Raw genomic sequence first — 25,822 nt, 5'->3', positions numbered from 1 at the left:
TATTATACGAGTTTTATCGGCTTGAAATATCGCGGGCGACGTCTACCTTTTCACTTTCGGTCCTGCGATATGACCAACTTCTGACTCGTGCGTTAGAGATTGATGTATGTCAATTGAAATTGTAGCGCTGTTAATTATTAATTAATTATTGAAGTTGGCTATATCACAGGGCCGAAAGTGAAAAGGTAGACGTCGCCCATGATATTTCAAGCCAATAAAATTCGTATAATATGTAAAATATTTATACTAAATTATACATCGTTGTATTCTTTTCAAACAGCACTACAATTTATCTTACATCAAAATGTCCACATTATTATAAAAAAATTATGCATATCTCTCCGTTCATTAACACGAATAGCTTTTATAAGCAACTATTATGCTTACAATAGAGTTCAGTTTAAACCATTTAATTTGATATATATTTGTTATGGTCTATTTATTTTAATTTAAAAGATAAAAAAGAGTGTCCCACCAAAAGTGGCCACCCTCCTTTTATCTTTTAAATTAAAAGAGATAGACCCATAACAAATATATATCAAATTAAATGGTTTAAACTGAACTCTATTGTAAGCATAATAGTTGCTTGAACAATGCTATGCAATAACATATTTTATAGAATCTTGTAAATATAATATAATTCTCTATGGCACCCTTTTTATGTTTCAAAATTATTTATTCCAGCACTCTTATTTTTAGTAGTCAATTTAACAAGACTAATAAACAATTTTATGATTTACATATTTTATAAAGAATTACATTTGATTTTTCTTGGATTTTATAATCTAATAGCCTAATAGCTTTATGACATATCTTCGCAATTTATTGATCTCTATTTATAAATCTATTATTACATTGAATAATATTGAGTATTATTCCTTTATAAAACTTTTAACTTTATAATATAACTATCTTAAATAAATTTAACCACATCATATTACAGAATTTTTGTCTAGTAACTCAGATTTTTCTTTTGTAATCTTAATTTCCTCATTCGCTTTTTATAATAAAACTGACTTAATATACTCTCCTCTTCCCCAATAATCTTGACTTTTACATATGTTGTCGAAGGAATAGTTCTAAGTAACAAAAAAAAGGATTCAACCGTCGCCGTCATTGTTTATTAAAAAGTTATTAACAAAATAAATTTAATGAATAAAACATAATTTTTCGATATTATGTGTAAATTTAATATAACTTACCCTTAGCAGATTTTATTTATTTACACATGGTAAATTGATTGCGTGAGTGGGGAAGAGGCTTTGCTCCTCCCCTGCATTTCTACCTCAAAAAACTGTTAACCCAACCTAATACAATTTATCATGTTCAAATAAATAAATCTGTTAAGAACGCTTTTATTAAATATACATTGTAAAATACATTCAGAAAATTATACTGTATTCATTAAACTTATTTATTTTACTATATTATTTAGAATAATGACCCTGATAACGTTAAGATTAAGGTCATTGGTCCCATGCTCAGTAGTTTTACATCTTTTTTTATATCTTTCCCTCTATGTAATAAAATTTATTACTATATTTTAGGTTTATTATATTTTATATTTCTATATTTTAAGTTTAATATTATATCTTATGATATTGTTATATTTTAAGGGGATTCCGGAGTCAACAGTCGAATTCCAACGCGAAAATGCCATTATTTTGTTGGAACTAAAAATAAAATTGATACTGTCGGCGTAATGTACGTGTATAAGTATTTGTTTGTCAGGTAACTAACTACACTGACATGTGATCAGTGTATATGTGTCGGATGGTTTGTAAACAAACGACGCTCGCACTTCTTTCATCGATCAAAATTCCGTCGCAAGGCTGCAATATAATGTACGAGACAAAATATATATATAAGGTGTCAAATAAATATAAACTAAATATGACAAAATAAAATATTTGAAAACTACATATAATACTATACTCTGTCCAGCAAGAGGACATACCTCGGTCTGCGCACAGGAGAAGCATAGTGCCCAAAGTGAAGAGAGCGTTGGCATTAACAAGCTGCACGAGCAGTACAGTCATGTCGAGTGGGAGAGCTTTCTAAGCGTCTCGCGCTATTCGTGTTAAACAATTATATTCTGCGCAAAACGGAGAAATCTGCGCGAAACGGACGAGCTTTCGTCCGAGCCAGGTATATTCTCTTGCTGAACAGAGTATATATATTTCACTAAAGAAAAATGGGATAAAGTTTCAAAAGAGTCAACCCTTTGATTTTGCTGTCGTTTGGTATACTACTGTATTCTGGTGCGCTGATTACAAATATAATAATGAAAATTATTGACAAGGTCATTTTTATGGTCAAAACTACTTAAAAAAACTCGAAAATTATTGTTTCTTTTAACATTATCTTGATAAATATTGATAACAATATTGGTAACAAAGAAATGTTTCACGTAAAAGTTGTAGCTCTTGAAAAATACTTCATTTATGTCCTATGCATTTTTTTGCATAGAATATTTTCCGAAAAAAATGAACATGACATTATTTTTCCTGATATCTCAAATTTATTTTCTTCTACATTCTATAAGTACTATAATTTTAAGAGGATGCTGAAGTCATATTGTTATCGACCGAACTTCAATTTTCTAAAAAGGGTAGCGTTTTTTATTGCTTTAATAGAATTACAAATCCTTTGGTGTAAATAAAGTACATATGCTAATCTTTCGGCCGTTGGTCAAATTTAAACTAAACAATACAAAAAATTTTGAAAATTTACCGATAATGTCACCTTAAAGAATATCATATCTTTTATATCAAAATTATACTGTTTCAATCTGCAAAACAAGACCATGTGCCGAAGAAGAGCGTATGAAACAATAATGGAAAACTAAAAACATAGAGCTTAGAGACTTATTTTCAAAACGCCATCCTTTTCCAGATTTATGCAAAGCATGTGTGCAATATAGAAAAAATAAGGTAAAAAAGAGCTATAGATTAGTTCCGGGATTTTGGGATAAAGGCGCTATACAGTTCTCACAATCAGTGCTATCTGTCATATACAGAATCTTTTATGTTAGTTATGTGTGCGTTAGTTGTGCGCGCGCGCGTGTGTGTGTGTGTGTGTGTGTGTTTGTGTTATGTGCTACGAAACCCGGCTGAAAAAAATAGGTTGAAGGCACTCTGAAGGATAAAGTGTATGTATTACACATAAATTTTGCAACATTTTTGCAAACATTCACATTATTTAGTTACATACATTCATATTCTAATTCTTCTTTCAATTTCTGTAAAATACTTTTATTCATGTGCTTCATGTATATATATTATGTATATTATGTGCTCCATATTATACATATTTACATCAAAGTATCTATGTAAAAAGTTAATATTATTTTGTATATTGTATATATTTTTATAATAAATGTATATGTCATATAATTTATATTATATATTAGTTATATGACGTATGACATATGTCATATAACTTATTTATAAAGCATGAAATATAAAGGTATTTTTAGTTTCTTGTATGTATCATTTGTAAAAAAATCTTGATAAAAGAAACAACATTAATTTTGTGACTTGCAATAATCTGTTTTAATATATACTTTTTTTAAATACTTACAATTAGTCTTATTTGATGCGTTTACCTAGGTATCTAAAATACACATTAAATATAAAATTAATTTCTAATTCAGTAGAAAAAAAACATTATAGTCTTACACCAGAGAGGAATGGTTAAATATCATGTATATGTAATAACAAATAAATCACTTTTCCACTGACATTATGCACAACTTTGCAGAAATAAAATTATTCTGTGATTTTTGAATGTGTAGTGCAGTTTAAAACACACAGTCGAAATATGTCTATATTTTTAAAATAACAGTTCTGATTTTTCATGAATCACGGTGGTTTTATAAAATGTTAAATTTTAACAGTTTTTATTGGATTGTACTTTAGACAATATTATATTTTGCCATTTCTCTCTGTTGTAAAACAAGAATGTTTCTTTTCTACTGTAATACAAATACATTTTCGATTTTAATACGTATTTTAAATACCAAGTTAATCACATAAAATAAGGCTAATTGTAAGTATTTAAAAGAAGCATATATTGAAACAGATTATTGCAAGTCGCAAAATTAATGTTGTTTCTTTTATCAAGATTTTTTTATAAATGATAGACACAAGAAATTAAAAATATCTTTATATTTCATGCTTTAGAAATAAAAAATATGGCATACATCATATACATTTATTGTAAAAAGAGTATACAAAATAATGTCAATTTTTTAGAAAGATATTTTGATATGAATATAGATAATATGGAGCACATAATATACATTATATATACAGGGTGTTTCAGATCAAACGCAGGTCCTTGAAGGAGTGGATAGATCTCGATAACGTGAGTAAAAAATGTCCGTACAAGAAAATTGTGGGGTCAATAGTTTTTGAATAAAATGCATTTGAAGTTAACCAATTACGGGGTTTGCATTTTGCGCCGTCAGGAACGGCGCGGCATGAATTCTCGTTTGCAATACATTCTGCCACATCAATTATATATCGTTCAGAAATTATTATTAACACTATCATATTAGTAAACATTAAAATAAAACTCAATTGTTTTAAACAATCGCTTGTGTATAAGAAATAAATTCTTCAGTTACTAGAGAAACATTTTTATTGCTAATTTCACTATTACTCTCACTTATCAGTTGTTAGTAATTTATTTGACGATGTTATTTTATGTTATGTTATTTTATGTTATGTTATTTTTAGCAATAAAAATGTTTCTCTAGTAACTGAAGAATTTATTTCTTATACACAAGCGATTGTTTAAAACAATTGAGTTTTATTTTAATGTTTACTAATATGATAGTGTTAATAATATATTCTAAACGATATATAATTGATGTGGCAGAATATTGCAAACGAGAATGATTCATGCCGCGCCGCTCCTGACGGCGCAAAATGCGAACCCCGTAATTGGTTAACTTCAAATGCATTTTATTCAAAAACTATTGACCCCACAATTTTCTTGTACGGACATTTTTTACTCACGTTATCGAGATCTATTTACCCTTTCAAGGACCTGCGTTTGATCTGAAACATCTTGTATATATAAAGTATATGACGTAATAAAAATATCTTGCAATAAAGAATAAGACAAGCCAGAGACGGTTTTCTCGTGGACTGACAATACAGAATAAGACAAGCCAGAGGCGGTTTTCTCGTGGACTGGCCTTAGAGAATTCTTATTCTTCTCTTCAAGCCAGAGACGGTTTTCTCGTGGACTAGCATTAGAGAATTCTTATTCTTCTCTTCAAGCCAGAGGCGGTTTTCTCGTGGACCGGCAATACAGAATAAGACAAGCCAGAGGCGGTTTTCTCGTGGACTGGCATTAGAGAATTCTTATTTTTCTCTTCAAACCAGAGGCGGTTTTCTCGTGGACTGACAATTTAGAATTACAAAAGCCAGAGACGATCAGTAGTTATACTAGGGGGGTTCTAACCCAGGAGCAATGAGGGGGGGGGTGCGGGTGAAGAGGGGAAGAGTTTGAGGGGGAGGGGGTAATTTTGGAGGAGAGGGGGTAATGACGTCATCGTTTTGGAGGAGTGGGGGTAATTTTGGAGTGAATGGGGTAACGAAGGAGGTGCGGGGGAGAGGGGAAGGTATCAGATTACATCAATTCCTGGAAGTGGGGGGGATTCCCGGAAGAGATAAGGATTCCTGGAAAAGATAAGATAAGGATTGTTTATACAAACATGATTGAGAGATAAGGATTCCTGGAAAAGATAAGGATTGTATATACAAAAATGATTTATAGTTCCAAGGAATGTTTATATCCTTTGGTGCAGGTTTTTTCTACACATCAAAGTAGAGCGCCTGTTTAAATTACATCATCGCTATTTTTAGAATAGACAATGGAGGGGGTGATAAGGATTGTTTATACAAATTTTAGAAGCGCCATGTTGCCAGATTTCAATTTTGTGTGACATCGCTATTTTTAATTAGTGTCGTGTGCAACAAGCAGGTATATATAGTCCATCAAGAACAAGTCGCGGTAACAGTCGAAATGTTCATCGTGCTCTCGGACGAACGCGACATTCTGAGCCTGTCAGCGGAGGAATTAGAATTCGTGCCGAAAGTGTTTCTTGTGAGCAAGTTTGCTCGGTTTGTGGATCATGTGTGGGATAGGCTACCGGAACATTTAAGGGGATCCTAAAGTGGTCTGTTTTACCTATTTTTTTCAAATACACTTAACTTTTTTTTGGCTGTGTAGAATGAAAAGTCCTTTTCTATAAGTAAAGTACATATGCTAATACACTACGGATGGTCGATTTAAAAGAATTTTTCAAGCCATGCAGCCAAAAAAAACGAATTTTACGAAAAGTAGAAGGTAAAACAGATACGTATCTGTTAAGTGTATAATCTGTTAAGTATATAAAAGTTAAGTGTATTTGAAAAAAATAGGTAAAACAAACCACTTTAGGATCACCTTAAGAGCAAATCCGGAAGTGCGGGGATACCGTCGGTGCAACGAGCACTACAACCAGCCGTGGCAGCGCGATCATATCGACGGGCCCCCGCCGTACCGCAAAGATTGCACTCTGTGCAAATTAAAATAGGTAAAAGAAATATATTTTTATAATAATGATTTCATAGTGTTTAGAAACGTTTATAAACGGCTATTTAAATCTAAAGAAACTATTATAATATATACATCATTACAACTTTATAAATTGTTTTAGGTTCACAATGAACAAGCATCAACCGAAAAGTCTCACCGAGCTTGCACGCAAAGCTATAAACAAAAACATCAAATCTGTACCACATCTCAGAGACCTCGCGCTTCCACCGAGGCTCATTCGTGACCTGGAGGAAACGTTTGCAGCTCGTCATAATCATGAACAACTATTATCAGGACATACTACCCAAGGCGATTTGTACAAGAATCTAAAAAGAAATATATCCTTCATATATGAGCCTGAGACTGCCTCACCGGGGAAAATGGCAGCTCTAAGGAGGTATACGGAAGATGTACCCTTTGGTTATTACTCTCAGACGCTAATCAGTGAGTGGTACACCTACAACTACGCCGGTCGAGCATATAAATTATGCCATAAATGTTGTGATAAACTTTCGAGAAAGACTGAACAGAGTATTGTTAAGTATGGAAAAAAAACTATCTGCAATAGTCACCAGTTACTAGCACATGTGAAAAATCTAAACAATTGGTGTCACCTGTGTTTCCATGTATCACTCTTTTGGATAGATGATTGGATTCATACAAGAGACATTAACGAGCAAATTGAATTTGTGTGGGAATTAAAATATGATGATTATTGTTATTGCAAAGGCGATGATGATGATGATGATGATGATGAAATCTGTAATCATGAACATACATGTGAGCATTGTAGAAATTATGTGCAACCCACTGGATATTTTTTTATAAGGCGATTAGAGTTCAATATATGGATAGGATATGATGCTACACATCGATGGCTAAATCACATGTAGTGAGATGTAGATGTGACTTTTGCGAATTCCTCTTAATGTACAAAGAAAGATCATACCCGATGAACAAGAATGAACCATATATGCGGACCTAATCATTTTTAATAAATATTATTTATTATTAAATTAATTTTTATTATTATTCCATCTTTCCTGTGCCTCATCTTATTCACTGACCTATCCTACTGCGAGATAAGCGCGCGCATCAAGTTACACTACGGGTGCGTTCGTCTTGCTCGCTTTCGTGCTGAAAGCGTACACAAGCGTCGCTTTTGCCGTTCACCTTGGCACTTTACAGCGCTGTCAGTATAATAATGACGTCATAGTTTGTGTACGTTTACGTCATCATTCCTCGCTTAATTCGCTTTTTTAAACAAGGTAAGGCAACGAAAGCTTTAGCACTGTTAGCCAAGACGAACGTATCCTGAAGCACTGCCAGTTAAGACGAGTAAAAAATAAATAGAGAAAAGAAGGTTATAAGGAAAAGAATCTAATTGTGAGTAAAAAATGGAAACGTATTCAATAACAGATCACGATACTGGAGAAAATTATGAGATTAAATTAACACTTGACGAAGTAAAACGTTTTGAAGAAGGTAATTATTTTATTTAATATATTACAATTTTCTTAGTTAACCTTTCTTAATAACTTTTCTTAGAAGTGTTATTAGTATTTCTTATCTAATTACAATTATTAAAAATCATATTTATTGTTTTTTTTATTATTTATCTAAAAAATTATTTATAATATCCAGAAATTTAATATAAATAAAATTTTTTTCTTATTTTCAGATGCAGATTTTGCGTTGCAAAAGCTTAACGAAGCCAAAAATGCATTATCATCACCACTTACTGAAGACGAAAAAAAAGATGCAACTGAAGAAAAAGAAAATGAAACTTGTTCATTAATTGATGCAAATAAAACATTTAAATGGCCTCACAAAGCTATTTTATTACTTATCGAGGACTATTGTATCCGAAAAGATGATTTTGCTTCTGGCAAAATATCTCAAAAAAAAATTTGGGAAGCTATCAGTAAAAAACTTATCAATGAAGGTCACAATGTTAATGGACTGCAATGTTTATCTAAATTTCAAGGATTAAAAAGAACATATTAGGTAACAAAGGATCACAATTCAAAATCTGGAAACAACACTAGATCTTGGATATATTTCAATATTATGGAACGATTTATTGGGAAATAAACCTTATATTAATCCAGTAGCAACAATAAGTTCAACTGGTTTACATGTAACATCAAGTAAACGCAGTCGATCAGAATCAGATTATGATTGTGAAAACACACCAAAACGTTCGAATAACACAATAAGTAAAAACCAATTATCAAATAAAGAAATTTTGTTACAAATTTATGAATCAAAAGAAACTTTTGAGAAAAATCGAGAAAGACGTCATCAAGAAAAAATGAAGCAAAGAAGTGAAGCAATAGAAGTTATGAAGCAAATTGTAACGAATTTTAAAAAATAATTTTTAGAATAGTAGTGTTACGTCCTGATAGATGTAGAATTTTTTCGTTGGGCTCGGCGATTGACGTAAACGGACCTGACCGCACGAGCCGAGCGGCACGTTTAGGACTTGCGACGGGTCAGCGACTGGAAGAGTCGTTTTTACTCCGTCAACAAGTCAACCGCTCGTGGTTCCCTTTTTGGGTCAAGGAATTGAATCCCTATTACCCGGGGCGGAACCTTTGTGCGCAATTTGAGAGGGAAGGTGTGAGGGGGTGACGAACGAGGAGGGTGTGGTTAAATGAAAAAGAACAAAAGTTTAATTTACTAAAGACAACATTTTAATTTGATTGAATTTATAATTAGGATACAAAAACTTAATTCTTAATCGCATATGTTAATAATTTTATTTATGTATTCTTTACAAGTGTGTGTGTGTGTGTGTGTGTGTGTGTGTGTGTGTGTGTGTGTGTGTGTGTGTGTGTGTGTGTGAGTGTTTTATTTTTCCGGAGGGAGGACAGAAGAAATAATAAAATAAAGAGAAATGAACTGACTTACTCGTTGCAGAGTAGTTTCGGATCGCGTTGAATATGTTCGGTGGTTCTGAGCAGGCGCCCCGTTGAGGAAAGGTGTTGTATAGGCGTCGGACCCTTTTGTAAACGAGTGGGCACCCTACTGCGGGATGGTGTTGTCAAGGTAATGGACCCTCTACTTGAGATGCACCACGAGATGGTCGCGACAAAGTATCAACTGATTTTACTCTTTGATTCGCGCCCCCGAACTACTCGAAAAACTGTTTCGAGAAACTGAGCTAAACGGAATAACTGCGCAAACTGCTTGAAAAACTGTGTGTGATTGTGTCCGGAGCCACCAGAACACGGGTTTTTATACTTTTTCTTTGGGGTAGATCCCTTTGGAAAATCTTAGGTTTTTGGAGCGGGGATCGAATAGGAATTAGTCTTGCGAGAAAATTTTTAATGTGGGGGAGGATGGCGTCATTTTTAGCTAATAGGATTGGGTTTAGATGATTAGGTTACTTGAAATGAGATAGGAAGAAAGAGGCCCTAACGAATAAGGAATAGCGTCGTTTCGGGTCCATATATGATGGGGGTAGGTTTTTGAGGTGGCGTAACCCGGTTGGTGTTAATTAGTATAGGTGGGGTGCATCTCAGTGTCTTAAGATCTGGGTGGGCGTAGTCTTTAGACCATACGATGGAATGATGGGTGGTCTATAAAAGTGCTTGCCCCGATTCTCGGCTTTCGGATTGGGTGGTTAAGAATCGGTATATAAGTTCGCAAAGCCTTGGGTCACTGATCTAATAAATTTGACAGTTTACGACTGTCGCGTGCCCTTGGTGTCGCGTGGAGAGTGCGACTAATGCATCTCGGTTTCCCAGACCTACTAAACACGGGCGCCGTATCAGGTGTCGCGCCTTCTCGTCATGCGACTGCGGTCATTCCCCGATCGTTACTCGTTAAAACCCTATCTACTAGCTAGAGTTCCCGTAGGTGGAATCCAAGAGTATGACTAGTTGGTGCCAGTTTTTTCTTTTTATCTCTTACTCTAACCGTCTGGAGTCGGTTAAGGACTCCAGCTACCGCGAAGTTTTGACTTTTACGGTTTTTCTGGCGACGATAGGCACGCTGAGCGGCCAAGGTATTTTGAAATATCCATGCTATTTTTCTCCGTGAGAAGATTCGAGCTCCTGGTGTCTCATGAGAAAAACAGCTCTGGCGTTATAATATTTCTTAAGAGTTTTGTTGGTTCCGCGTTTACTAGGTCTGGTATTTAATGAAAAGAAAAGAATCGTGTAGTCTGATCAGGACGTAACAGTAGTTTGTATTTAGAGTATTTCATATGTGTTTTAATGAAAAGACTTTATTATAGTTATGTTTCAGAAATTTAAAAAAATATTTTTTGTTTTTTAATATTTAAGAATACTGGTTGTGTTCAGAATTTTTCATATTATATGAATGAAAATACTTTAGTTTAATAAGTTTAAAAAAATATTTTTTGTTTTTTAATATTTAAGAATACTGGTTGTGTTCAGAATCTTTTATATTATATGAATAAAAATACTTTAGTTTAATAAGTTTAAAGAAATATTTTTTGTTTTTTAATATTTAAGAATACTGGTTGTGTTCAGAATCTTTTATATTATATGAATAAAAATACTTTAGTTTAATAAGTTTAAAGAAATATTTTTTGTTTTTTAATATTTAAGAATACTGGTTGTGTTCAGAATCTTTTATATTATATGAATAAAAATACTTTAGTTTAATAAGTTTAAAGAAATATTTTTTGTTTTTTAATATTTTAGATGAATAGTAATTGTGTTCAGAGTCTTTCATATAGTATTAACAAACTAGTATTAACAAAAAATATCTATATTATATATCAATGAAAGACTGAAAAGTTGTGTATTATATTTATAAAGTCTTTAGTATCTTAATAAATTATATATGCAATAAAAACTAATTCATGATTTATTTAATAATATAATAAAAACAATAAAAACCAGTTACATTTTTTTGCAATTTGTATTAATTTATTAACATTCAAACAAATTGATATAAAAAATTATGCTACATAGTATTTATTCTTATACAATTTTTGTTTCTATAAAAAAAGTTTTACATAATATTTTTACATAGTACTTAAAATTAATCATACATCTCGTATTACCTATTGTTCACAAATATAATTTCTCTTTATTATTCTACGTTGACTATGTAATGATTACCATGTAAGAATTCTGCACGCGTCATATTATTAATTAATAATTCACAATGTGATATATTATTTAAATCAATATCATTAAAATTATCATTTCGTAATAAACAAATGTTATGTAAAATACAACAAGTCAAAATCATTTTAGGAATAATATCGAGTCGTTCCATGTCAAGTAATGTTAAAAGAGATCTAAATCTACCTTTTAATAATCCAAACGCTCTTTCAATTGCCATTCGAGTAGAAGAATGACAAAAATTGAAATTTTTTTGTTTAACAGATAAATGCCCATTGTCTCGATAAGGAACAAGTAGATGCTCATGAATTGCGTATGCTGCATCACCTATTAAGTGAGAATCATTGGGAAACTTGTTAGGATCATTAAGGTAGTTAGAGACTTCGGATAATCTAAAAACTCGTTGATCGTGGACAGAACCCGGATTTCCAACATAGCAATGAATAAAATGACATTCATGATCACATATTGCCTGAAATAAAAAATATAAACACTGTTATGAGTTTTCATGATTAATAACCTCATTTAATGTAAAAAAAAAATCTATGATAAATATTTAATTTCCACATACTTATATTAATTAATATAATAAAGTACTATCCTACCTGTAAGTGAATCGAATGATGTCCTTTTCGATTCACGTAAGTTTCTGGATCTTTATGTGGTGCAGGAATATTGATATGGGTACCATCAATTGCTCCTATAACTTTAGGAAACCCACTTGCAGCAAAAAAACCATTTTGTATTTCTATTGCTTTTTCTTCATTTGGCCAACTGATAAAAACTGGTGCTAATTCTATTAAAACATTTATAACTCTTCTTACAGATTTTAACGCTGTTGCCCTCCCTACGTTAAATTTTTCGCAAATAGATCTGAAAAAGGAAAAAAATTATATAAGATAAATAAAATATTTATTTTTTAATAAGCTTGATATTTTTATAAATATATTGCAATATGTATATACCTATATGAATCTGGAGTTGACATTTTCCAAATGGCAATTAACAATTGCTTCTTAGGCGATATGGTAGGGCAACCAGGTTTTTCTCTTATTAATTTCTTACTAATTAATGTTAATATAAATTCAAATGTTCTTGGAAACATTCTACAAAAAAAATTATTACGCGTTTTTATATATATATATATATATTAATATATATAATATTATCAATAAAAAAACTATATAAAATATAAAAAATATTTACCTGAAATGAGATTTAAATTGATTATCACTGTATTGAAGAATAATAACCTCAACATAATTTTTAATGCGAAGAATATGTTTCTTAACATCTTTTATGCAGTTTGTCATTTCAATTTCTCCATCCTCTCTCTTCTTCGCTTTCTGAAGAAGAAGATGAAAATATAATATCGTAATATTCATTTACCGCAACGGATAAAATTGCACATTGCTCACGATCATCACAAAGCGTCGCCATTTTTAACTATACAAATCGTGTAGGGCCTAAGCAGAATGGCTGTCTTATAATTTTAAGACAGCCTTAAGTCTTTGTCTCGAAGTGACGCACAATACTGTCTTGTGTCTCGAGTCTTAAACGTATATACACTGTGTCACGCTGCAAAAAGTACGTGTGATAAACGAATATATATAAAAAAGAACTATATATATACACAACTACTAATAAAAGGTAAATATTTCATAAACATTTATAATATAATATATTTAAATCTGTTAAATATGTAATAACAATTTTATGCATTTCAATGTATTTCAATAAATGAATAATAACCTAACCTAACTTCTTTATAAAAAGTATTTATTAAAGGTTATACTTATTCATAAATCAAATTTTTGATCTAATATTATATGTCTAAATTTAATTATATGTATATATAATTATTTTATATGTAATCTAAATTATTTTGTTATTAAAATTATATAACTATTTTTTTTCTAAAAGTTTAACAAGACATTTTATGCTTTAACTTAACAAATTAAAATTAGAACATACTGTTATATTTTTTTTATTTGATATAAATTTTGATTAATATAATTATAGGAATAAATATGTGTACAGCACGCGCGCTTCCCTCCCCCCCCCCCCCACACACACAATCATAATGTTAAAATTAAATCTTTTACAGAAAAATTTCTAGTGCAAAATAATGCAAAGAAAGAAACAATTTTTATTGATTGTTTTATTTTGGATGTTTATATACAAATTAAAACGCAAAAAAAGACATGTAAAGTATGAAAGAAAATGGCATGTAAGACCTATAAATCAATTAAGGTACAAATACGGAGATTATGAAACACTTTTTCAAGATTTGAAAAAAGATGAAGATTTATTTTTTCGTTATACAAGAATGACTTTACCAATATTTAACAAACTACTTCAATTAACTGAACCTTATTTAACAAAAAACCACTATCGAGCACTTCCTGCAGAACAAAGACTATTAATAGTGTTAAGGTAGTTTAACAATTTTTGTACTTGAACTTTAATTTTTTATTTCAAAACAATTAAATACAAATTTTATTAAGGTAACAAAAATAGGGTCTAAATAGGTATTAAAAAATTATCTTAGACTAGTTACGTATAAATTAAAATAGTATTTATTACTTGTACATACTTCTTGTCAAATAGGAAAGATGTAGATTTTAAAACAGATAATTAACTATCTCACTCGAAACGTATCTTGATAGTATCTCATTATAATCAATAATAGTAATAATAATGTGGATATTATAATAACAAATTTTTCTTAGATATCTTGCCACTGGAGATCTTCCCTTATCTATCGCTTTAGCATTTCGAGTTGGCGAGTCGACAGTGCGTATGCTAATTAAAGAAATATGCCAAGTTCTAATAAATGTATTAGAACCAATATATTTAACACAACCAAATGAAAAAGAATGGAAGTCTTATGCTGAAGGCTTTTGGAACAGATGGAATGTGCCAAATTGTGTGGGGGCAGTAGATGGGAAGCACATCACTTTGCAATGCCCTCGAAATTCAGGAAGTCTGTATTTTAATTACAAAAAATATTATAGTATTGTCTTGATGGCAGTAGCAAATGATGTATACAGATTTACACTGGTAGATGTTGGTGCTTATGGTGGAAACAGCGATGGTGGAATTTTTAGCGAGTCGTTAATTGGAGAAAATCTGAAAAACAAAACATTAAATTTACCTAAGGGGACTTTTAAATTACCTAACAGTCAGGATTGTACACCAACTTTCTTATTAGCAGATGATGCTTTTTCACTAAGTACTACAATTATGAAGCCATATACAGGAAGAAATTTAGACAAAAAACAAAAAATATGCAACTACAGGTTTTCGCGAGCTAGGCGAACAGTTGAAAGCGCCTTTGGGATATTTTCGAATAGATGGAGAATATTTCGAAATTCTATTTGCATGCTACCAGAAACAGCTGATAAAATAACAACAGCATCACTTTGTCTACATAATTTTATAATGATTGAAGAAGAACGATGTAAACAAAAATTATATAGTACAAATCAATCTCTCAAAAACAACGAAAATGAACAAGTAAGAAAGATATTTAAATTTCCAATTTACAAATAATAATATTTACTTACTTTAAATTTTGATACATTTACAAATATTTAAAATGTAATATAACAATTAATATATGACGTAATAAGTAATATTTTTATTGTAATTCTAAATTTTTATAATTTTTACAAATGTTAATTAAAATATTTGATATTATATATATTTTTAATCAGATTAATTATGTCATTTTTTTAAAGGAAATAAGGTGGATGTCTTTATCAGAAAATTTAGATTTTGATGAAACTGTATCTTCTGCTTCGAAACAAAGAGATACGTTATGTAAGTATTTTATATCACCTGCAGGAGAAGTCCCCTGGCAATACGATTATGTGCAAAGAGGTATATATGGTGAAAAGGTTCAACACTAAAAATATGGTTTATGTACGTATGTAACTTTTAATTATTTATAAACCTTATTCTTTCTAACAAAACATAATTATAAAAGAAGATATACAAGGCATTCAAAAATTACAGTACAATACTTTAATAATATATTTTAGAGAGATCTTAATTTAAATTGGAAAAATGTAATATAAAAAAGTCAAGATCTTATAATAGTTTTTGTATTGGAAGATCATGTACATTAACATTTGTAGAGTTTACCAATGATACCATATTGATTTTCACAATCCAACTAATTTTAATCTTTTGCTTTTTTAGGAGGGGTACTGTGTACACTGCAACAATCTGCTGTAATTGATAAGCTTTACTTATATATATATAATTTATAAGAATAAGAAAATTTAATTAATAAGCAAAGTATCAATAAAAATTATTAAAATTATTACTTACTTTTTTAATGTATTGCTTATTATTTATTATTAACTTCATTAATGTTGAAATTTTCATTATTTATCCATGTTTAATCATATAGCATAATGTTTCAATCAGAAAATTACATTTGCAAGAGAGCCTTGATGTTGATCTGTGTGTAATAATAAATCAATATTTACATAAATAAAAAATAATTACAAATAAAGTTTTTATTAATTATGCAATGAATAAAATATACATTAATGTAATGAACAAAAAATATATGTTTAAGTATTGAAAATAAAAGTAAGGATATACACTTTAGAATTGCACATATTTTACATTTTACACATTTTAAAAATTGCACAATAAGTATTTCAAATACAAAGCATTTTTTAAACATCTTGAATAATAAAATTATACGTTTTATTTAAAAAAATATATATAATTGAACATTATATATATATATATATATATATATATATATATATATATATATATTTTAAACTCAAAATCTTTATAATATTTTTGATATTATTATTGATAATATAAAAAAATGAAAAACTTTTGTGTAAAATGAATGTTTCAATAATAAATATAAAAAGAAAAATCACGCGTTAAATATATAACAGACATATTACGTTTTTTGTAATGAAGCAAATAAAGCATCTGTTATCATTTTCTTCCTGATATTTTTTTCAGTTTGTGGAAGATTTGACCAGTGAGCAATAATAAACTGACTAAATGCTTCATCTTCATTTTCATATTTGTTATCCAAAACATTGACAAGTTTTTGTGTAACCGATGAAAACATTTTTTCAAATTCTTTCGTTTCATCTATTTTGCGTTTCTTGTATTTCACAGGTTTTGTATCTAATTTTTTAAGAATATTTTCTTTGTTTTTCTCCTCATTATTAGAATTATCTTCTTTTTCAGAATCACTTGATATTTTATGAAATACTTCATTAGATTTTGGAATATTGACTGATAACTCCGAAGATGATGTAGAAGATGAAGTTTCAATCGCTTTTATATTACTATGTGTTCTGAAAATATAAAAATATATAAGTATATATTATACTATTAAAAGAAAATTTTTAAGCAATAATAACTACAAACCTTCGCTGTCTGACATAATTGTCAAGAAATGACAATTGGGAAAAAAATACAAAGGATTTGTGAGTTGAAGCAGCACTTCCACTTTTATATTGACCATTCAAGATTCGACCACTCACGATTGTATTGATTTCTTAGAGATGTACATCTAGTTTGGCAGTATTCAGGTGTATAAAAATTACCTAAAAAGTTTGAGATACTTAAATCCATTATCATATTTACTTATCCATCATATAAATTAGCAATAAAATGTGATAAAAAATATATTATTAAAAAAAAAAACATTTGTAACTTACCATAATTTTTATTTAGCATAATTTTAGACATTTTATTCCAAGCGTTATCTTTAATTATTCTGTCTTTAAAATCATTATGTCTTTTATTGTATAAAAATGGGCGTTCTCTGTATAATTCAATGAGAAAAGCATCACCATTTTTTTCTTCTATAGCAATATTTTCTTGTTCATTTGATATCTCTTGACTGTATACATATGATTCACATATGTTAGATTCGCAATATTCATGATCTTCCATTTTAATTGACTGAAACAATTAATAAAAAAGTATACTAATGTACTAGATACTATGGATATATAGATTTAATTTGTCAATCCATGTAATACAATTTAAATAACAAGATAATTTTGATTAGATAATTATATAATAATTAGACATACAATTAAGTTTAAACATATAATATTGGATCAAAAATTTGATTTATAAATAAGTATAACCTTTAATAAATCCTTTTTATAAAAAAGTTAGGTTATATTTATTTATTGAAATTGTTACGCCGTGCCCGTGACTCAAAGATCTCGTCGCGGGCCAACGCAGGATTCGGGATCCGTCGTGTAGGGCCAAGGGGGTTGATCCAAGGGAGATAATTATTGAACGATGTTTAATGAGAAATAAAATATCTTTATTCACTTAGCACTCGCGTACACTTTATTTAACGGCTTCCTCACAGTCGTTACGATCGCGTAAGATACAAACTCGGAGTTCGCGATACCGACGTGCAGCTCGTGCTTAGATCAAACTTAAAAACCCGTGGTGACGATCGAGTCACCTTCTTTTATACAGATCAGTATCGAGGTTAGCAACGTCTGCTTTCCGTGAATGCTGATCTACTTCACTTGTTTGTGAGGCAATCCGCCGATCGTTTCCTCATGCGGTTAACGCCTCAGCGTTTAATTATAATTGATTGTTACTTGTCTAAAGAATAGCATTGGTCAATATCTTTGTTAATTTTAAATACCTTATTCGTCTTTCTAAGAACGTGCTTCGAGTTGAAAGTTTTATTTGCTAATTCTTTAAACAATAGCGTTGCTAAATTAAATATCTCGTTGTAGTCTTTCGACACACAACATCCTTCCCCCCGTTAGAAAAGAAAACGAAGGTTTTTAAACGGAGTTTTCGCATCTCTTATAAGTTTATATTTTTAATTTTTATTTCTTTTCTTAATTAACACTATAATTACGCCTATTGTTACGCTTATTATAATAATTATGACGGCTACTGAACTTGTGACCATAGGATATATAAACGTTGGTTTATTAAATTGTATCGTCTCACTGTCTTTTAGTTCGTTATAAATATCTTTTGCCTTTTCTCCTAATTCCATAAGTTCACTAGGATTTTGAATAATTTTCTTTAATTTTATCGGCCGTATTATTATTTCATTGTCTTTCTTTGTGGCCGTCTCTTTTATTAATGTTAAATTAAATTGCGGTAAAAAGGCTTGAATGCTTGTATCCCGCATTTTCGAAAAGGCTTTAATGGTCATGTCCGTCGTAATTATTTTACAATTTTTTGTTAATATTATTCTACCCGTGCGACTTATTACTACTTGTACATTTTCACGATTCTCGCATTGTATCGTTATTTCCTGCATTGTTATAATAGTATTGTTTATTCTTCTATGAATAATTTTAATCTGTTAGCATGTACGACCAAGCTTTTTCTGGCTGCTTTTATTGTATAATTTACGTCCGAATTCTTTTTAATTATTAAGTACGGACCTCTCCATAACGCATCTAATTTTTTCGACCTGCCTCGTCGCAAAGCCTCGTCGTATAGCAGCACTTTGTCTCCTGCCCTAAAACTATTTTCTTTAGTCTTCTTATCGTATGTTTGTTTCGCTTTTATTTTTCCTTCCTGTGCATGAGCTTTTGCTACTTGGTGTGCCGCGCGCATTTTTTCTTTTAATTCTGCTATGTAATCATCGTACGTGTACGTGTTCTTTGCTGGCTGCATCAGAGCCGTAGGGAGTGTTGCGCGGTGCCCGTATACCAGCTCGAATGGAGTGTATCCCGTGGCTGTATGTGGCGTAGTATTATACGCGAACATGGCGAATGGTAACCAGGTATCCCAGTCGGTTTGATCTTCGTTTATATAATTGCGTAAATATTCTGCTAATGTTCTGTGTGATCTTTCCAGTGCACCATTGCTCTCTGGGTGATACGCGCTGGTTCTAATTTTTTCAATCTTCAACAACTTGCATGTATCCTTAAATACTTCGCTGAGAAAATTTGTTCCTTGGTCAGTCAGGATTTTTTCAGGGATTCCATATTCTAAAACGATTTTTGTCACGAATTCTCGCGCTATCGTGCTTGCCTCTTGATTATTTATAGGCATTGCCTTACTGAATTTCGTTAGATGATCTTGGAAAGTTAATATGTACTTGTTTCCGCTTTCCGTTTCTGTCATTGGCCCTACTATATCCAATGCGCATTTTTCAAACGGTTTATCCGGTGTATCTGTGAGAATCATGGGTGCTTTATTCCTTATCTTTAATTTATTTTTTTGACAATATTCGCATTTTGCGATGTATTTCTCGACGTCTTTCGTCAATCCTTTCCAATTATGCGTTAATCGTATGCGCTTGATAGTGCGCTGGATTCCTTGATGCCCGCCGATCGGTGCATCGTGATATTCATATAATATTTGTTGTTTCTCTCCCTCTGTATATATCTTTCTTTCTTCCTTCTTATCTTCCTCTTCTTCTTCTTCCTCTTCTTCGCTTTCTCTCTCTCCGTCGACCGTGTGTATGCCGTGCGCGACGTTGCGACTTAACGCGTCAGCATTTGTATTGCTCTTCCCGGCCTTATGTACGATTTCATAGTCGTATTCTTCCAATTTTAATCTCCATCGAATTAATCGTGAGCCTGGGTCGGTTACATTAAATAACCATACTAGTGGTTTATGGTCGGTTATGATCTTGAACTTTGTACCATATATATACGGACGAAAATGTTTGACCGCCCATACTATCGCCAGTAATTCTTTTTCGGTCGTATTATAATTTTGTTCCGCCTTTGAGAGAAGTCGGCTAGCGTACGCTATTGGACGATCTTGTCCTATTTTTCCTTGAGATAATATTGCGCCTATCGCAAAATCAGATGCGTCTGTCGTGACTATAAATTCATTATTAAAATCAGGGTAATTTAATACCGGTGCAGTAATTAACTTGCTTTTTAGATTTTCGAACGCGTTTTCTTGCTCTTGCGTCCATTCAAATTTTACTCCTTTTTTTGTCAATTTAGTGAGAGGTTTCACTATTTTAGAAAAATTTTCTATGAATTTTCGATAATATCCGGCTAATCCAATGAATGACTGTATATCTTTTACTTTTTTCGGTGTTGGAAAATTTTTTACCGCTTGGATCTTTCCAGGGTCAGGTTTAATGCCTCCCTCTGTTATTATGTGGCCTAAGTAAACTACTTCTTTTCGAAGAAATTCACATTTGTCCGGCTGTAATTTTAAATTATTTTCGCGAATTCTGTCGAATACTTCTGTTAAGCGGCGATTATGGTCTTCTAGACTAGTGCCGTAAATGACAATATCGTCTAAATATACTAGACATCGTAAACCTTGAATTCCGGCCAATATTGTATTCATTAATCTTTGAAATGTCGCTGGAGCATTTTTAAGTCCGAACGGCATTCTGTTGAACTCGTAGTGTCCATACGGCGTCGAAAATGCTGTTTTTTCTCTGTCTTTTTCCGCCATTGGAATTTGATGGTAACCAGATGCCAAATCTAACGTTGTAAAATATTTTGAATTTCCCAACTGATCTAATATGTCAGTAATGTTTGGTAACGGGAAAGAATCTCCGATCGTTAAGTCGTTCAGTTTTCTAAAATCTACGACAACTCGTAATTTGGCTTTTCCTGATGCATCTGGTTTTTTAGGCACTACTAAAAGTGGCGCGTTCCACTGACTCGAACTTGGCCTTATTATTTTGTTATTTAGCATTTCTGTCACTTGTCGGCTCACCTCTTCCTTATGTTTCTCCGGCAGCCGATAAGGTCTCGTATTCGCGGGCGCTGCTCCGGCTCGCGTGGCGATCTCATGTTTCATCGCCTGTGTGCTAGACAGTGGTTCTCCGTCGAGATGAAAAATATCGCAATAATTTTCGCTTATTTCCAGTATTGCTTTTTTCTCTTCTTCATTCAAATGGTCTATTCTTAAAAGATTTTTGACCTTGTTTTCACGTGACCTTGGAGTTGTTTCTTCCTTAACAGTTCCAATCGTGTGTACTTCCTCTTTTAGTTCCTCGAATTTTTCAATGTTCACGAAGGGCGTTTGAAAGTCTATTTCCTTGTCCGTGGTATTAATGACACTAACCGGGCAACAGTAGTCCTCTGCTTCCACTATGCAACTACCGATGATCACCCCTGGTTGTGTTTCCATTGCATGCACTATTCCCAGCGCATTTTTGCTTGTTGATGCTTTAATTATTGTCTCGCTTCTGGGAGCTAGTTTTATGTTGTTATGCTGAAATAGTTTGAATGTCGTTCCCTCGACCGTCAATTTCTTTACGGGATAGTCCCATTTCGTGACGTATTTGTTTAAAAAGTCCGCTCCTAGAATACCTTCGTATCCTATTGGAAAGTCGTTTTTTACTACATGCATTTTATGCATTATTGTTTTATCTTTTAATGTTATATGCGCTTTTATCACGCCTAACGTGTCAGCTTTCTGTCCCGTGGCACCGACTAATGTTACCGTTTCGTCATATACGGGTGTTTCTTCTAATAGACTTTTTATTTTAATCAGAGTTAGTGTAGCTCCAGTATCCACAAGCATTGTTGCGTGTTCGTTTTTCGCTTCCACTATTGGTAACGCGATTAAATCTAGATTTGCGTGTATTTTAGCTGTCTTATCTGTATGTGCTAACAACGCTTTTATGGGCCGTGTCTTTTTCTTGTTTGCTGCGTCATCTTCTTCGTCGCTGTCGGCCTTCTTTGCCTTATTCTCTTTAACTGTTCTATGTTGCGCGTTCTCTTTCGCATTCCCTTTTTCGGGTCGACCGTTTAATTGCCAGCACTCCTCCTGAAAGTGTCCGGGCTTTTTGCAATATTTGCAATATTTTTCTAATGCGTTTACTCTGTGTCCGTCGGCCTTCGGTAAACTGAATCGGTTCGCAAAACGACTTGTACGGCACTCACGCCCGATATGTCCCCATTTTCCGCACTTTGCACATTGCGGTGTCTTTTCCCGCGCTTTATTCGTGGTTTTATAATAGGCATTATATTTATTTAACGCTGGGCTTGGTCCTTGTAATTTTTCCTCAGCCGTTGCCACAGCAATAGCCTCTTGTAGCGTTCCGTAGTTCCTTGCGCGTACAATAGTTTTAATATTATCTTGTAATCCTATCTGGAAATTTTGTAACGCCAAGTTTTGTACGGTGTTTTTAATAGTGTTTTTCTCCATAATCGTGTGAGTTTTTCCCTCTATCATTGATTCATAGAGTTTCATAGCGAGTTGGTCCACTCTCGAACCAAAGTTTTGAGCACTTTCACCTTGTTTTTGCTTCAGGGTATTAAACTCTAATTGTAGGTGCGTAACACTCTTATGTGTAGTATAACCCCTTTCTATTTCCTGTTTTAATTGGGCGAACGATTGAATATTTCTCGTTTGGAAATCAAGTAAGATTTTCCCTTTCAGTTTTGTGCACAGTATAGCCTTGAGTAATTGTAGCTCCTCTGTTGGATCTATGCTTTCCATCGCGTAGGTACTAGCACTTAAAAACTCCTGTATTCTATTTGGTGCTGTCCCGTCGATTTCCGGTATTAGGCTTCGGGCTTCTTTCAACTGCATATAATTGTTAGAATGGGTTGGCCTATTCCTTACGTCAGCGGGGCCTTGGCCGTACGATACGTTTATTTCTGGTGCGTTCAACGTTCCCCGTGACGCGTTATTTAATTCACGGTTACTAGTTGGTCCCTGTTGCTGCCCTTGTATACCGTATATTTGTGCGTTAAATCGTTCGTGCAAGTTAAGTATCTGCTCATGTAAATGCTCTTGCAGCACTTGCGTTTGTGTTCGCATCTCGCTTATCGCGTCTGCTAGTACTCCGATCTGTGTCTCTATTAAATTCTCTTGTATGTCGTTTGTGGCATTGGTCACATCCCCGTCTATGTTGATCTGTCGCCGCGGAGGCTCTCCGTCCTCAATTCGTGCGGTTACGTCGTTTGACGGTTGTGCCATTGTTATTTCGTAGTTTAACTCTCGCGGATCAAAGATACTACTATCGTACGTAGTCGATGCAGTCTCAGTGCGCTCCGATATTCTACTCAATGGCCTCGTGGTTGTAGGCCTATCTTGGCGCGAATCCTCGCTTACTCCGGATATTAGGCTGTTATCTAATTCGCGAAAAGGATATTCTCGCGTTGTTTCAACGTTTTCGTCGACGTTCGCGACGCTTTCGTCTCTATCGTTTACTACGAATTCTCGCGGTGTTTCGCGCGGTTCCCTCTCGGGGTTATTCAAAACGTTTATTGCGCGTCGTCCTTGGTCGCTTAACAACCAGGATTGATTCGGTTGTAAACCGGGGTCGTTTTGACTCGGATTACTGCCTAGCCAATATGAAAAACCGTGTCCTTCGCGTCTTTCGGACATTCGCTCTTATTTTACTAATGTGTCTTTATTTCGACTTACATTAATACGCTCGCTCGCATGGTGTTGCGTTGCTCGCTGCCCAGTGCTTCGTGGTGAGGTAGGTCACGTCCCGTTCTCGCTGTGCAGTGGCCCTTGCTCGGATTTCGCTGACTCTGCTTGGTCGTTGTGCTCCGTCGGACTTTCTCAGCTGCTTATTGCTCGAACTGCCTTGACTGGACCGCTTCCTCGTGGAGGTTTTATTTTCTCTTCTCACTTTCACTTTTCGCACTTCTAGTTTCTGCGTTGTTTTCGGCCACGCTGTTCCCTCGGGTTGATCGTCTTGGTCCTGCTGCCGTGCCCAGGCCACCAGGGTGTCCACCAACAGCCGGACTACGGTGAAGAAGACGGATCCCACCGCTGCCACCAAAATTGTTACGCCGTGCCCGTGACTCAAAGATCTCGTCGCGGGCCAACGCAGGATTCGGGATCCGTCGTGTAGGGCCAAGGGGGTTGATCCAAGGGAGATAATTATTGAACGATGTTTAATGAGAAATAAAATATCTTTATTCACTTAGCACTCGCGTACACTTTATTTAACGGCTTCCTCACAGTCGTTACGATCGCGTAAGATACAAACTCGGAGTTCGCGATACCGACGTGCAGCTCGTGCTTAGATCAAACTTAAAAACCCGTGGTGACGATCGAGTCACCTTCTTTTATACAGATCAGTATCGAGGTTAGCAACGTCTGCTTTCCGTGAATGCTGATCTACTTCACTTGTTTGTGAGGCAATCCGCCGATCGTTTCCTCATGCGGTTAACGCCTCAGCGTTTAATTATAATTGATTGTTACTTGTCTAAAGAATAGCATTGGTCAATATCTTTGTTAATTTTAAATACCTTATTCGTCTTTCTAAGAACGTGCTTCGAGTTGAAAGTTTTATTTGCTAATTCTTTAAACAATAGCGTTGCTAAATTAAATATCTCGTTGTAGTCTTTCGACACACAACAAAATACATTGCAATGCATAAAATTGTTATTAAATATTTAACAGATTTAAATATATTATATTATAAATGTTTATGAAATATTTACCTTTTATTAGTAGTTGTGTATATATATAGTTCTTTTTTATATATATTCGTTTATCACACGTACTTTTTGCAGCGTGACACGGTGTATATACGTTTAAGACTCGAGACACAAGACAGTATTGTGCGTCACTTCGAGACAAAGACTTAAGGCTGTCTTAAAATTATAAGACAGCCATTCTGCTTAGGCCCGTACTGATCGTTCATCTTGGAGTTAGCGTTTGCGTACTATGTTCAAGACGAACAGCGCTGTAAGCTCACTTTCAGCATCAGTACTGACAGCATGAAAGCAAGCAAGACGAACGCACCCTACATGATAGAAGGAAACGAGCGAACCAGTGACTATCATTTTTCTCTTTTAATCGCGGCGAATAATATAGAGTGAATTATTTAAGTTATGCATTTATTCTAAACACCAATAATATACTTTATGTTTTTTCTTCTTAATACATATCTAGCCGCGGTAAAATATAAATATATAAATTTAATACAAACTCTAATTTAAATCTAAACTTAATATGTAATTTAAGGATAGAAGGAGAAAGGAAAAAAAGATCACAACACGAATATTTTAAACAAATTTTATTCATATAAATATATAAATTCAATGCAAACTCTAATTTAAATCTAAACTTAATATGTAATATAAGGATAGAAGGAGAAAGGAAAAAAAAAGATTACAACATGAATATTTTAAATTAATTTTATTCATAGTTTTTTTACAATTGTAACGGTG

The 25,822-nt window shown here is 32.9% G+C and overlaps 3 protein-coding genes and 2 long non-coding RNA genes across 11 annotated transcripts in view; 3 read left to right on the top strand and 2 right to left on the bottom strand.

Moving 5' to 3' along the window:
• The window catches only part of LOC105679025 (gustatory receptor for sugar taste 64f-like), a 31,187-nt gene extending 28,245 nt beyond the window's left edge, over positions 1 to 2,942 (top strand). Inside the window, exon 12 of the mRNA XM_067348807.1 lies at positions 1,617 to 2,942. The gene's annotated coding sequence lies outside the window, so the exon portion shown is untranslated. The remainder of the gene's footprint in view (positions 1 to 1,616) is intronic.
• A 2,569-nt stretch (positions 2,943 to 5,511) lies between these two features.
• On the top strand, positions 5,512 to 11,245 carry LOC136998267 (uncharacterized). The gene is made up of 2 exons (XR_010888879.1): positions 5,512 to 8,079; positions 8,276 to 11,245. It is a non-coding gene; the product is annotated as an uncharacterized lncRNA (long non-coding RNA).
• LOC136998263 (putative nuclease HARBI1) lies at positions 10,879 to 13,226 on the bottom strand. 3 transcript variants are annotated; one of them, XM_067350828.1, is made up of 5 exons: positions 13,118 to 13,226; positions 12,906 to 13,045; positions 12,665 to 12,805; positions 12,305 to 12,572; positions 10,879 to 12,171 (listed from the first exon to the last, which is right to left on the bottom strand). In XM_067350828.1, the coding sequence occupies exons 1-5, from the start codon at positions 13,121 to 13,123 to the stop codon at positions 11,665 to 11,667; spliced, it is 1,062 nt and encodes a 353-aa protein (XP_067206929.1). In that variant the 5' UTR covers positions 13,124 to 13,226; the 3' UTR covers positions 10,879 to 11,664. The 3 variants fall into 3 exon arrangements, with proteins under 3 accessions (XP_067206929.1, XP_067206928.1, XP_067206930.1); XM_067350827.1 differs by lacking the exon at positions 13,118 to 13,226 and having other exon boundaries at positions 10,880 to 12,171; positions 12,906 to 13,084; XM_067350829.1 differs by lacking the exon at positions 13,118 to 13,226 and having other exon boundaries at positions 10,881 to 12,171; positions 12,665 to 12,748; positions 12,906 to 13,084.
• LOC136998262 (uncharacterized) lies at positions 13,220 to 16,361 on the top strand. Of its 4 annotated transcripts, none has more exons than XM_067350824.1 (5): positions 13,220 to 13,349; positions 13,807 to 14,135; positions 14,432 to 15,218; positions 15,443 to 15,626; positions 15,906 to 16,361. In XM_067350824.1, exons 2-4 carry the CDS (start codon positions 13,828 to 13,830, stop codon positions 15,611 to 15,613), a joined length of 1,266 nt encoding a protein of 421 aa, XP_067206925.1. In that variant the 5' UTR covers positions 13,220 to 13,349; positions 13,807 to 13,827; the 3' UTR covers positions 15,614 to 15,626; positions 15,906 to 16,361. The 4 variants fall into 4 exon arrangements, with proteins under 4 accessions (XP_067206925.1, XP_067206926.1, XP_067206927.1 ...); XM_067350825.1 differs by having other exon boundaries at positions 14,432 to 14,685; positions 14,767 to 15,218; positions 15,443 to 16,032; XM_067350826.1 differs by having other exon boundaries at positions 13,807 to 13,952; positions 15,443 to 16,032.
• Positions 14,613 to 25,500, bottom strand: LOC136998266 (uncharacterized). Of its 2 annotated transcripts, none has more exons than XR_010888877.1 (6): positions 25,091 to 25,498; positions 17,411 to 17,657; positions 17,118 to 17,296; positions 16,640 to 17,044; positions 16,038 to 16,170; positions 14,613 to 14,831 (listed from the first exon to the last, which is right to left on the bottom strand). It is a non-coding gene; the product is annotated as an uncharacterized lncRNA (long non-coding RNA). The 2 variants fall into 2 exon arrangements; XR_010888878.1 differs by lacking the exon at positions 14,613 to 14,831 and adding an exon at positions 15,622 to 15,935 and having other exon boundaries at positions 25,091 to 25,500.
• Between the last annotated feature and the right edge of the window lie 322 nt (positions 25,501 to 25,822).

Source organism: Linepithema humile, chromosome 2, assembly GCF_040581485.1.
Source record: "Linepithema humile isolate Giens D197 chromosome 2, Lhum_UNIL_v1.0, whole genome shotgun sequence".
NCBI classification, from domain to species: Eukaryota; Metazoa; Arthropoda; class Insecta; order Hymenoptera; family Formicidae; genus Linepithema; species Linepithema humile.
The sequence above is the reverse complement of the archived record's forward strand: the minus strand, read 5'-3'. Positions and strand labels throughout refer to the sequence as shown.

Coding starts and splice junctions, on each gene's coding strand:
- LOC136998263 (XM_067350827.1), bottom strand. CDS start 13,084: ATGAATATTACGATATTATATTTTCATCTTCTTCTTCAGAAAGCGAAG. Junction 12,806..12,905: donor CAATTTAAATCTCATTTCAG/GTAAATATTTTT, acceptor TTTTTTTTGTAG/AATGTTTCCAAGAACATTTG. Junction 12,172..12,304: donor ATCATTCGATTCACTTACAG/GTAGGATAGTAC, acceptor TTTTTATTTCAG/GCAATATGTGATCATGAATG.
- LOC136998262 (XM_067350824.1), top strand. CDS start 13,828: ATGCAAAGAAAGAAACAATTTTTATTGATTGTTTTATTTTGGATGTTT. Junction 14,136..14,431: donor AGACTATTAATAGTGTTAAG/GTAGTTTAACAA, acceptor AATTTTTCTTAG/ATATCTTGCCACTGGAGATC. Junction 15,219..15,442: donor AAAACAACGAAAATGAACAA/GTAAGAAAGATA, acceptor ATTTTTTTAAAG/GAAATAAGGTGGATGTCTTT.